Raw genomic sequence first — 12,341 nt, forward strand, 5'->3', positions numbered from 1 at the left:
CCAAGTCCAACAGGAAGTGGTGGGTGACCTGGGGGCTGACTACTTGCAATTGGCATCTAAAGTGTGTGGGAAAGTGGCGGTCCCACGGGACTGAGCCCTTAACCTGTGGGATCTGACACCATCTCTGGGCATCTAGTGTGAGAACTGAGTTAAATTGTAGCACACCGAGCTGGTGTCCTAAAATTGCTTGGTGTAGGGGGAACCCCCCCCCCCCCACACACATTGGGTGATCAGAAGTATCACAAGAAAGTGGACTGTGTGAAAGTAGAGGGGGAAAACTGGGTTTCTTTGTTGAGAGTTTTCTGTGAGCTGGGCACAGTTCTGGAAGCTGAGAGCAGTGACGAAGGTGGAAATGTCAGAGGCTGGCAGCTCTTCAGAGATGGGGAACGAACACCAGTTTGCTCGGGCTGCCATAACAAAATGCTACAGACGGGGTGGCTTAAACAACAGAAATGTATCCCCTTACAGTCTGGGGCCAGAAACCTGAGAGCAAGGTGAGGGCAGAGCCGTGCTCCCTCTGAAGGCACTAGGCAAGGACCTGTTCCAGGCCCCTCTCCAGCTTCTCGTAATTCCTTGGCTTCTGACAGCACAACTCCAGTCTTTGCACGGTGTACTCTCCCGGAGGTGTCTTAGTGTCCAATCTCTCCTTTTAATGAGGATGCCACCTGTATTAGGTTAGTGGCCCACGCTACTCCAGTATGACCTCACTTTAACTTAACTAGTTGCATCCCCAATGGCCTTATTCTGAGATAAGGTCACATTTGGAGGTAACTCGGGTTAGGACTTCACATGCAAATTTGCAGGAGATGAAGCTTAACCGGTGACAACTACCAGAGCCTGGCACAAGGTACTGTTCAAAGAGATCATTCTTCCTCCACAGCCTGCCTCTGCTCTTAGCAGGAAGGGAATTTCCTCCTAAGCTTCCCCTTTATTTCTGGCCCCTCTTGCTAAGCTCTTCACTCAGCCCTTCCCTCGGAGGGAATTGTTCATTTGGTGGGTCGGTGCCTGCTCTTTCTGTTCATGTCCACTGGTGGGTGAGGCCGCTGTGGCAATGCTCTCTGTCCCCATGGGGAGCCACCCTTCTGGCCAGCACCCTGCATACCTTCTGGTTCCAACTACAGGTACTAGGAAAAGTGAGCCCAGGGCTGTTTTACAGATCCAGCCACATTTCATGCTCCTTCTAGGGGCGCCCGAGTGGTCAGCCTGGGGTGTGCGTCAGACCTGACCCCATTAGGATGGAACATGCAGATGATTAAAGTTTGTGCTCACTGATATCAACACCACCATCAGTGAGAGGCCATCAACAAGCAAGGATTTTTTTTTTAGAACAAAGTTTACTTTATTACATCAATTTTACACAGTAAAAGAATATGAATGCAGACTTATCTAAATTTTCTTGCTGATTCTCTTGAAGACAATGTCGCCCAATGTCATGGTCTGAAAGTCAGAAAAGAAATCATGCATTACCCATCTGATGTTGAATTGCAAGAGATAACTAAGCCATCAAAATAGCTCTAAATATGCTGACAGATCAAACAGCCCAAAGATTCCACTGTTTCCTTACAGGACCAGAGAAAGGGTGGGTGGGCAGTCTTTTTGTCACTTAAGTTCCTCACATGGAGAGTTGTCTTGACTCTTACTGAGTTCTTTTCTACATTAGTGGTTGTTAGAGCAAGACCATCAAAACCAGTCTCTTCCAGTCCAGTTTCTCAAAGTTTCATTGAGTGCCTACTATGTACCAAACACGCATTAAATAGCAAAGGCACACCTAGGCACCCAGCCTGGAACATAGCAGGTAGAGCATAATTTCCCTCCCAAAGCTGTGAAGCATATAAAAGCTGGATTTCTTGGGCTCATCATTTTTTGAGTTTTTGAGGCATGATCCTTTCTCTCCCTGCCCCTCGCTCTCACTGATTCTCTTGAACAAGATTGTGGCAATGATGCTGGGTAATGTCATCAGAGTTAAAAAGGAGTCTCTTAGCTTCGGCAACAATAGAATGGAATAAAAAGATTTGGGTTTGAACCTTGGTTCTATAACTCGTTGTAGATGACCTTGAGCAGGTCAATCAGTCTATTAAACCCCTCATCCAGCCTCCCTCATAGGAGATATAAGGATTAGAGGGGAGGGAGAATATCAAAGGACATTGGCTGGGGCTTAACCCAGGACAGATCCTCTCTGGTGCCTCCCTGCTCAGCTGTGAATGTGCCCGGGTGGGGTCGGGAAACCTCAGGTTTCATGCTTGACTCTCACACTCTCCCTAGTTGAGGGATTTTCCCACTTGAACTGAGTGATGACACATCCTTTGGGAAGCATTCTGCCTGTTGTTATTCCCTAAAATATAGCCTAGGGAAAGGCAGACCCAGGGGGCATAATTGATGGAGAAACACTGCCGTGATCAGAGAGGCTGGCCAGCAGCCAGGCACCAAGGGGGATGTGGCACACTCCAAGACAGTGTGCCAGATTCATAGCAGCCATAACATTGCCATGGATATTATTGCCCTATAAATGCCAAAGGGCAAAAGCATTTACTGAGTGCCCCGGGCTCATAGGGCACACAGAGGTCTCGGTGGCATCTTGGTTAGTGCTGAGGCAGAAGAGAAGGGTTCTGGCTAATAATTATTGCACTATCATAAAATAGAAAAAGCAACGAAAGGCCTCAACTTTTGGCTAAATGAAGCCTTCTTTGTATGTGGGTTGTGTCGGTGGAAAGGGTTGCCCGTGAATCAGAGGCCCCAGGAGGCAACGAATGGATTTCTGCCCTCTAGCCGGTGAGCGTGTCCTGTGGCTACATCCCAAGGAAGGTGGAAGGAGGAAGGTGGGCTGTGCTGTTAGCTCTGCATGACCCTGGGTCTCCTCCTACCAAGCACTTCTCTTGCCCCACCTTATTTAGGTTTGGGGAAGGAAGGGTAGGGCCGTGAGGAGGGAAGGAAGTGGGGGAGGCTGGGGTGGTGAATCCTGACCAGGAAAGTGGTGGTAGGCGGACAGCCTGAAGGAGCCCAGGAGGAGTGGGAAGCACCAGCTGGAGCATCTGCCCTCACATGAGGAGTCTTTAGTGAATCAGAAAAGGGGGCCCCTTCTTCACAACACTTCTTTTGTCTGTTGGAAAGCTACCCTCATGCACTGTACTGGTTTCGTTAGAATAATGCTCCTTACCGGCAGACACCGCAACATTGTAATAAGTATGCAAATCTCAACTGTCTCTGGTGGGAGTGGCTCCCCCTAAGGTGTGCAGTTGTACAACTGAGGGCGGCAGCCCTGAGACAGATCCCAGCCAGAGGAACCCTAGCTCTGCCATTCCCTGGCTATTTGTTGCCTTGGTTTCCCCATTTAGAAAGCTCAGCGTTGCTGGGAAGATTGGAGGTAACGTGTGTCAACTGCCTGGTCCATAGTGGTCCTCAGTAAGTGGCAGCGGAGGCTGACAACAGCCAAGGTGGCGGGAAGGCCGCTCCTCTCTCTGCACCTTCTCCCCTCAGGCCCTGGGAGCCACAGGCTCAGAGCGTCAACTTACGTTGGTGATCGTGTCTCCGTTGAGTTCGGTCACGGACTTGATGCCTTTGAAAGATGTCACCAGTTTATTCTCACCTTCCATCTGAACCACCGCCTGCAGGGGACAGAAGAGATGGCCTGTGAGGAAGGGTCCGGGCAGGGAGCAAGACCCTTGCCAATGAGGTTGGCTCCCCTGCATGGGTCTCTGCTTATAACTACCACGCCTTTATATGAGGCCAACCTCCCAGCTCTCTGGCTCTAAACAGAAATGAGGTGCACATAATCTTACTCACATGTGGAATCTAATGAACAAAATAAACCGATGAGCAAAATAGACCCAGAGGCACAGGAGCATGGAGCAGACTGAGGGGTCTCAGAGGGAAGGCGGCAGTGGGTGGGTGGGTGGGTGGGGAGAGATTAACCTAAGAATTTATATGCACATATGCATAACCCAAGGACACAGACAATAGTGGGGTGAAGGCCTGGGGGAGGGGTGCAGGGTGGAGGAGATCAATGGGGGGAAAATGGGGACATTTGTAATACTTGCAACAATAAAGATAAAGAAAAAAAAAATTTCTAGCCAGCTGTGGCCAGGTGGCTCAGATGGTTGGAGCATCATCTGGTACAAAAAAAAAAAAAAAAAAAAGGCTCCAAGAAAAGTTCTGGGAGCAGAGTGTGGCTGACGGGGCATCTCCTACCTTGACCTTCTCCCCGGTCATGGTCTCCAGCTCACACTCCTCGCCCAAGGTGAACTCGTTCTGGATCACCTTGGACCCGGTGGTGATGGTGAGCTTGAAGTGCTTCCCATTCTGCACGATTTCCGACACTCCCTTGATGTCCTTCCCCTTCTGGATGAGGTCATCAGGCAGACCTGGTGGGAAGCATCTGGGGTTTAGATGGGCAGAGGTGGGAGTGGCAAGGTGGTGGTGACAGAGACGCTGTGGCACAAAGGGGGAGAGGGAGGTGCTGTGTCTCCCTGGAGGCCACAGGCATGTACTGGAGTCCTGAGAGCAACATGGGCTTTGACCTTTGAAAGGAAAGGTCAGTGGCTTGAGTAGACCTGCCCTGGCCGGCTCACTGTCTTGCCAGTTGCTTTATAAAGAAGGCACCCCTCTGGCCTGAAGAACCTCTCCACTGGCAAGCACCTGGTTCGGGCTCACTCTCCTGACTCACTCCCCTGCCTTTAACACCCAGAGAACTGGCTCTCTGAGCACAAGTGTTCATCCTCTATACTCAGGTTGACCCATACAGTTTCTCTTCCAAGCCAGGTCGCTCCTGAGAGTGAGACATAGGGTTGGGGGTGCTCTTATGCCAGGGCAACATGCACACGCTAGGACTGTCCTGGTAAACACTTGTCCACCCAGCCCTACCTCAACTTCTGCTGGCAAGGCTCTCTAAGATGTATCAGGAGTCCCTTGCTCTGGGACAGAGCTTTACAAATTTGAGAGTGTCTAAGGTGTCATATGAATTGAGATTTACAAACCCACATGTGTTGACAGTGGGCAGGCAGGATCCTGTTGCACAAGTGAGGGACGTGGGACACAGAGAGGTGGCATGACTTGCCCTACAGGAGAAGATCCAAGCTCTCTGCTGGCCCTGAAGGTCCTCCTCTCTCTGTCTTTCCCACCCTTCTCCCTCTTGCCACGCTTCCCTTGTCACATTGCCCCTTTGCCCATAAGGCTTCCTCTACCTGAAGCACAATTCCCTTTCCTGGTCCCCTAGTGGACACTTGCTGATCTTCCAAGGTTTAGCCAAGGCCCCCCTTCACCACCATCAAATCTCTCCATGCCCTCCTGTGAGCACGACATCCTCTTGCACAATCCTCTGGGGAACATGGTGGGGCTGGGGGGTGAACCTGGGGTCTCTGGGAACCAGTGCCTGCTTCAAATCCTGGTGCAAACACTTCCTACCTGAGTGACCTTGGTTGGGATTCCTTAACTTTTCAAGGCCTCAGTTGCTTTGACTGTAAAATGGGAAGAAGAATAGTACCCAACTCAGAGGTTTTTAAAAATAGGATTCAATGGGATATTGCATATCAAGGGCTTAGCACAGTGCCTGGCGCTGAGTGAACACTTAGTACATGTTAGGAGATTCTTTACTATATTCATTTCTCCTCTTTTTCCTCTGTAAACTGTGACTTTGGAAATGTGGCTCATCTTTATCTGTTTCCCTAGTAGCTGTCCAGCACAGTGCTCAGAATACGGTTGGCCTCGAATCAGTTTGTTAGAAGAATGAATGGATGGATGGATGGATGGATGGATGGATGGATGGATGGATGGATGAGTGAACAAAATCCCACAGTGAGTTATTAGCAGAGGTGGCGTAGGCCCAAATCAGACACTAGTTCAGCGCTCTTTCCACTCGCCTATGGAGCGGCTTTGTCCAGTGAGTACTAGCACAAGCTGCCTGTGACTGCAAGAGTTACAAGCATGACACTTCCCTGGTTTGCATAAAGCCTGAACCTCTCCTCCCAACCCAACATCGAGCTACGTTTATGACTGGCCACCACCTGCCCGGCCAGACACTCACTGCCACGGCCACCAGCCTTGGTGTCCAGTTCAACACTCACCAATTGCCTTCATGAAGGCCTCAAAGTTTTCCTGGCTCTGCAGCTGGTACTTGCCGGAGAAGTTCATGATGGCGATGAGGCTCCCTCCGCAGTTGATAGGCAGCTCTGCTGGCGGGGCTGTCCAGTGTGTGCTGATTTATAGGAGGCTGTTTCCCCTTTGAATGTTGGCCATAGGTCAGCATCTGTCACCTCCTGTATGGCTAGGTTCAAATATTAACTTGAGAGCAATGGTCAATGATAAAAAACCAGGATGGGCATAGCAGAGATTTGCTCTAATTCAGCAAACATTAACGGGTCTCAATCTAAAGCAAAGCCTATGGTTCTGGAGCCTTTGAGGTGCTACTCTCCCATGAAATGTGTGTGCATATATGTATGTGTATATATACATATCTATACACATGTGTTTGCTTGTGCATGGATATGTGTGTGTATCTAGATCTAGACAAATAGAAAAATACTAAAGAATCCCTTTAAACTCAAAACCTCACCTTATTTACATAACCTTATGATCTCTTCCCATCTTTATCATTACACAGACTTAATTTTTACAAAGCTGTCACCAGTCCCTAGAGCTGCTTTGTATCCTGGTTTGGTGACTGCAGGCTCCTCCGCAGCCTCCACTTTGAAGTGTTAAAACAGTGCATACTAAAGGGAAGGCGTAAGCCTTTAAACCAGCTGTGTGGAAACTCAGATGCATTTTTTTGGGCAGATACAAGGCAGTGGAGAGAAGAGGGCACTGCCTGCTGGGCCAGCTGAACACGCCGGGGATGCCCATGCGTCCGTGTTTGCTCCCCCTCTGCTCTCCGCGCCCGTCTTTCCCTCCTGCACCCGGCCGCCTCCTCTGAATCCTCTGGGCTCGCAGAGCACTTGGCAAAACCTCTATTCGAATTCCTACTGGGGTTGTTTCTCTATGTTTCCTTTTTCACTCTACTTCTCCCCTAGTATTCCCAATACCTGGCACTTGGTAGGTGCCCAGTTAATGCTGGGTCAACAACTAAAGCCGCCAAAACATAACGAGGCCATGGCTCTTCCAGTTAAAGGGAAAGGAGAAATACAAAGGGCAATGGAGCAGTCAGGTTGGCACAGGCTCCCAAATCACGGGAGCCGGGGCTGGGCAGCTGGGCATCTAATGGGCCGTGGCCTGGCTGAGGGTCCACGCGAGGGATGCTACTAGGGCTGGCCGCTCACGACGCAGGCTGAGAGCCAGCTCTCCCCTTCCAGCCCCGTCCTCTTTCTCCTGCCACTGCGTCCTGCTCTGCCGTTCCCGCCCGCGCCTGGGCAGATGGCACATTCCAGACACAGCTCTCTGTGTCCTGGACACTTCTCACTCTGCCGGGGGACCCTGCCTCTTCCTACCTGCAGCACTGTCACCGTGATGACTATATGCTCACGTGCTCATGTGCCAAACGGGCAGTCCCTGCTCCGACCCAGAAGCTCTCTGGCTGCTGGGGCATCTGCCCTGGCAGCCTGGCAGCCCTCAGGCTCTGGGTATGCATGAGGCAGGAACATGCGGGTGGATGGGGGCTAATGCCAGTGGACAGTGATGTCACAGGAAGACAAGTGCAGGGAGCACCGCACTTGCACGAGCATGTCAGGCCACAACAAAGGTGTGCTCTGTGATCCCCACCCCTCACATGTGCTCGTCCACGTGGACCCAGCACCTGATGCCTCTCATTCACTCACGTCTCAATGCCAGAGCCCTTGTCAGGCAACCTGACAAGTGGCATCAGCGTGCACCTTGCCATGAGGAGATCGCTACCACCTGAGCAGTGCGGGGAGAGGGCACTGGTTGCATGTGCGGCCAGGCTGATCCTGGCACAGCAAACCTTGCCTTCTAGTGCTCAGTGGCTCTATGCCAAGGTGGGCATGAGGAAAGGGTAGCAAAGGACGCCAGGCGTGGCCACGGTCTCCTCTCATTTGGTTCTGAATCCTGACTATGTAATCTTTTAATATGTCTCGTTATATTGAGGTGGCCACATTAGACCTTAGTCTCTTCCAGGTGGGACAATGATTTGTTACTTTCGTATATGTACAGAAGTGAAAAATCTATTTTAAAAAACCTATTAGTTTAAGAACTGGCATCAGCGTTCCTCTCAGAGAGGACAGTGTGTGCGTGCACGTGTGTGCATGTGTGTGTGTGTGCGTGCGTGTGTGTGTGTGTAAATGACTGGATAAGCTGCTTGGGAGAGAAGGTGGGCCCCAAGGTACATGTCCAGTGAGGGCTAAGTTGGTGAAGGAGAGGGCTGCTGTGCAGCAGACTGGGCGAGGCTGGGTTGTGTTTTCTTTCTTCCTCCTGGATGTCAGGGGAGCAGGTAGAAGTGTGGGGGGCAAGGAGACGGGCCAGTGAGAGCGTGTGGGTGATGAGTTCCTAAGACACCCCCAGTGGTAGTGAGGCTGGAAGGGTTTCTAGGAAGGCTAGTGTCGAGTTTGAAGCTGCTCATTTGTTGCACAGTGAATCCCCTTTCATCTTTCTTTAATCCCCTCTCCAACTACCTAACTACTTCAGTAAAACGTGGACCCTGAGAAGAAGACTTTTTTTTTTTTAGTTTTCATCTGAGGATATTTTTTCCATTGCCTTTTCAGAAAGAGTGGAAAGGAGACATAGGTAGAGAGAGAGAAACATCGATGTGAGAGAGACACATCTATTGGTTGTCTCCTGCACCAGCGCTGGGATCGAGCCTGCAATCAAGGCACGTGCCTTGGCCAGAATTGAACCTGGGACCTTCCAGTCTGCAGGCCAACACTCTAACCACTGAGCAAAACTGCCCAGGGCAGAAAGATTCTTTTGATATGAACCCCGAGATGAAAGTTTTCAGCTGAGATGGACTCCCCACAGTCAACCGAGGGCTTCTCACATACTCTGCAGACCCACGTGAGGCTGAACTCTCAGCTTCACCTACTATGCCCTGCACCTTTGCCTTGTAAATCAGAACTGCTCCATAACCACCGATCAGGACGAATAATGCCGAACAGCCAGGACTGCGAGATTTCGACCAATTGGAAGTATACAAGTTGGAATACCTCATTTACATAAAACAGACCTAATTAAGAACTTGGGTGGGAACTTTCACTATAAAAGGTGGCCTCCCCTTTGTCTTGGTGAAACACAATTTAGGTTGCTACTTGAACCTGTTTCCTGGGCTGCTGCTCCTTTTTGCTGAAATAAATGCTTTTCATTCTTTATTACAGTCTAAGATTCATTTTCGTTTACACCTGACATATAAAGTCCACATCCAGACCCTCTCCCCTTGACCACAGATGTCAGGTGACACGCCCCACAGTGCTGCTCTCTGGGCTCTAAGGTGGAGAGTGGGAAGGGGGATCATGAAAGCTTCTCTTTAGGGCAAGTCAGCACCCATCCTAGAGGCCTCTGGGAAGCCTGGATGGATGGGGTACCCCTTTTCTGGTGTCTGAGGAAAAGCAGGACCCGTGAGCTGACTCCCTGCGGCCCTTGCTGCCTGTGCTTCTTGTCCAGGCAATGCCTGGGCAGGATTCCCTCCGCCTGGTCAGGGGTCCGGCACAGCTGGTGAAGACCTGACAGCTCCCACAGCAAATGGACAGCCCGACAGATGGAGAGGCAGGTAGACCAAGCTGACAGTCATAAGGCAAGGATCCTCTCCCCCCAAGATCCTAGACAGGGCAACTCTCAGGCAACCCCCATTAGCCTCCTTTTGGTCAGATTTCTGGTGTGTGAGTTTTGGGGCCAAGGAGGTTAGTGGCCATTTCAAAATGTATCACTTATAAATAGTTTCCCATAAAATTAGGAGAGGGTAATGACATTTCCCACCCACGAGCTAAGCAAACACAGAAGAGATAAGCATAATTGGAATGACAAAGTTCAAGTGGCTTTCAAGGAAAAAAAAAAAAAAAGACTCCCACTTCATGGAAACAGCTTCTGGAGTCAACCAGAGACTCCAGCACCCCTCTCATCTCCGCCAGATGTCCCCTCTCCTCACATTCCCTACTCAGCTGAGCAGCATGGAGGTGTGGGAGAGGAGGTGACATGTCCCTCGGTGGCCAGGATATGCCTGGCGGTCATTTCAAGTGAGGCACCTTTGCATTGTATCTGGCCCCAGGGTGTCTCCAGTGCCAGCTTGCCCATTCCCCGGTGTCCCAGGAGGTGCCCTATGAGCCCATACACTAGAGGCAGGGCTGCAGATGGGAAGTGCTGGGTTTGGGCCCAGCTCTTTCCTTTACCTGACGTGATCCTGGATAAGGATTTGGCTTTTCTGAGCCTCCACTTTCTTATCTCTGCTTTGCAAAAGCGCTGAGTAACTGTCAGTTTCTTCAGGAACGTGGGCTCATATCAGAGGGACTCAGAGCACTTTGCATTTGCTTCTGCCACGTGTCCAGAGGTTATCAGGTGTCACCAGCCCAAGAGCAATTTTTGTGTTTATCTCCTGGCTTGGGAACAAGCTTCTTCCCATTTTCCTGGTTCACTGGGTAGTGTCTCCAGTCCCTGGTTTGCTGTGCTGCAGCTGTCCTACCAGGCGTCTCACATCCCACTTTGTGTCTTTTGCAGGCCTGAGCCTCATCTCCTGCAGCCTCATCTTCCGAGGGTTATGAAAACCCATGCTCCTGGCCATCGGGCCTCGCGCCAAGCCTGGCAACCACTCCAGGTGCCCAGACTCACCTCACTGCTTATTGCTCTGACCCTCAGTTCCCTCTGTGCTCCTGGTACCTGGGATTTTAATCCTTGCTTGTGACCTCAGCTATATTTCTGCACCTTCTAGCTGCACTGAATAAAGAGTTTGCTTCTGCTCCATTGACCATGTGGTAGGTCCTGAAAGTGTTGTGTTTTTATTTCGTGCAGTTTTAAATCCTTTTGGTGGGATTTTAGGATATACGTCCTTCAGGAAAAACTTTTAAAAGACACTCTTAAGCCTTTTATTGTGTATGCCTATTCTGCCTCTTCTCACTGTGAAACCCTTAAAAAGTGTCCTGTAACAGCTGTCCAGTACCTAGAGTGGAATCTGCCTCAAAGCCACATAATGTCCGTGGCATTTTAGAGATGTGCATGCTTGAAGAATGCACTGGGGGCAAAGGTAGAAATATGGCAAACAAAACTTGTGGGTGGTTTGCACTGTAAAAGGAATCATACTACACAGACTACACTGAAAAGTGTGCTCAGCAAAATTTCCTTTTACACAGTAACTTTTAGAAAAATCTTTATTGTGTAAAGTGACACCTTCCTATGACTCAGTTTAGGCCCCCAGTGAGATCTCCTTTGCTGTGCAAGGTAGAGAGAAACCTGTGGGTTCCGTGGCGGGCAGTGGGAGTGGGTGGAGATCATTTAAGGGCTGATGTAATCAATGAGGAACGCAAAACTTATCTAAAAGGCTAATCCATAAGGCCCTTATTTTGGTTGTAAAAGCTAATAATGTTTGTTTATCTCGTGTCCCTGAGTTCTTGTGTTCTTTTGCCCCGTGAGGGTTGAAAGCTCGTCCAGTTGGCTTCAGATCAGTCTGGCACTTCAAAGAGAAATCTCTTCCAAGCAATCCTTGGCTAACTTGCCATCCACACCCAGCAATCCTGCATCCTTTGCTTCAGAGCCATGATTCATCAGACTTTCAGAGTCAGGACATCCCTCCAGGCTCAGCTTCACAGTCCCTTTCCATGTAGCCCCCCTGAGGTCTGTTTTCTCTGTCCCTCTAGATCAATATCCCCAATAGCGATTTTTACTCTATTCTATTAATAGTGATAAAATACAGCTTCCACTAATTGAACACTAAGTAGGTGCTCTGTACTGTCTCACTGAAATCTCAAAACAATACTGTAAGGCAAGCCTTATAATCCCCATTTTTCAGATGAGCATACTAAGGTATGGAAAGGTTAGTAACTGCTTCCAGCTACTTAAATAGAAAGCTGCCAAATAGGAGCAACGAACCCAGTCCTTTGGACTCCAAAGCTTATATTTTTTACTTTTATTATTTCCATACTATAATTTTTAAAGGTGTATTTAGGTTACTGTCCTGAAAATTCTTCTAAGCCAGAGCTTAGCAGTGTACTTTGCATGGAGGATGTGTTCGGAATATGTGGATAGGACAATAGTCCAGGTGCTATTGACCTCTTGAGTCATGAATGGTTGTTGGTTTACAGTTGATTCAGAAATGTCTTATGACTCTCGCTCAAATAACCTGACAGTCCATGTGCATGAAGAGAGATCTCAAAGGAAATAAAGATCCTGAGGTGGTGGCCGGGCTCATGTGTTCAGTGGAGGTGCTGTGCAAAGCACTTTTACTGAATTGTAAATCTTTAAAGCGAGGATCTGCAGCTCTTCCTATA

The 12,341-nt window shown here is 49.6% G+C and overlaps 2 protein-coding genes across 3 annotated transcripts in view; one reads left to right on the forward strand and one right to left on the reverse strand.

Moving 5' to 3' along the window:
• Positions 1-10,841, forward strand: part of SMYD1 (SET and MYND domain containing 1) — a 57,896-nt gene extending 47,055 nt beyond the window's left edge. Inside the window, exon 9 of one of the 2 annotated variants that reach the window (XM_081156935.1) lies at positions 10,579-10,841. In XM_081156935.1, the coding sequence (XP_081013061.1) occupies positions 10,579-10,584 (6 nt within the window). In that variant the 3' untranslated portion in view covers positions 10,585-10,841. The remainder of the gene's footprint in view (positions 1-10,578) is intronic. The other variant, XM_081156934.1, reaches the window with a different exon arrangement.
• On the reverse strand, positions 1,387-6,123 carry FABP1 (fatty acid binding protein 1; the record flags this gene model as incomplete). Its single annotated transcript, XM_081156606.1, has 4 exons — positions 1,387-1,437; positions 3,510-3,602; positions 4,186-4,358; positions 6,057-6,123. The coding sequence occupies 4 exons, from the start codon at positions 6,121-6,123 to the stop codon at positions 1,387-1,389; spliced, it is 384 nt and encodes a 127-aa protein (XP_081012732.1).
• Positions 10,842-12,341: the final 1,500 nt, after the last annotated feature.

Source organism: Miniopterus schreibersii, assembly GCF_964146895.1.
Source record: "Miniopterus schreibersii genome assembly, chromosome: 13".
In the NCBI taxonomy this organism is placed as follows: Eukaryota; Metazoa; Chordata; class Mammalia; order Chiroptera; family Miniopteridae; genus Miniopterus; species Miniopterus schreibersii.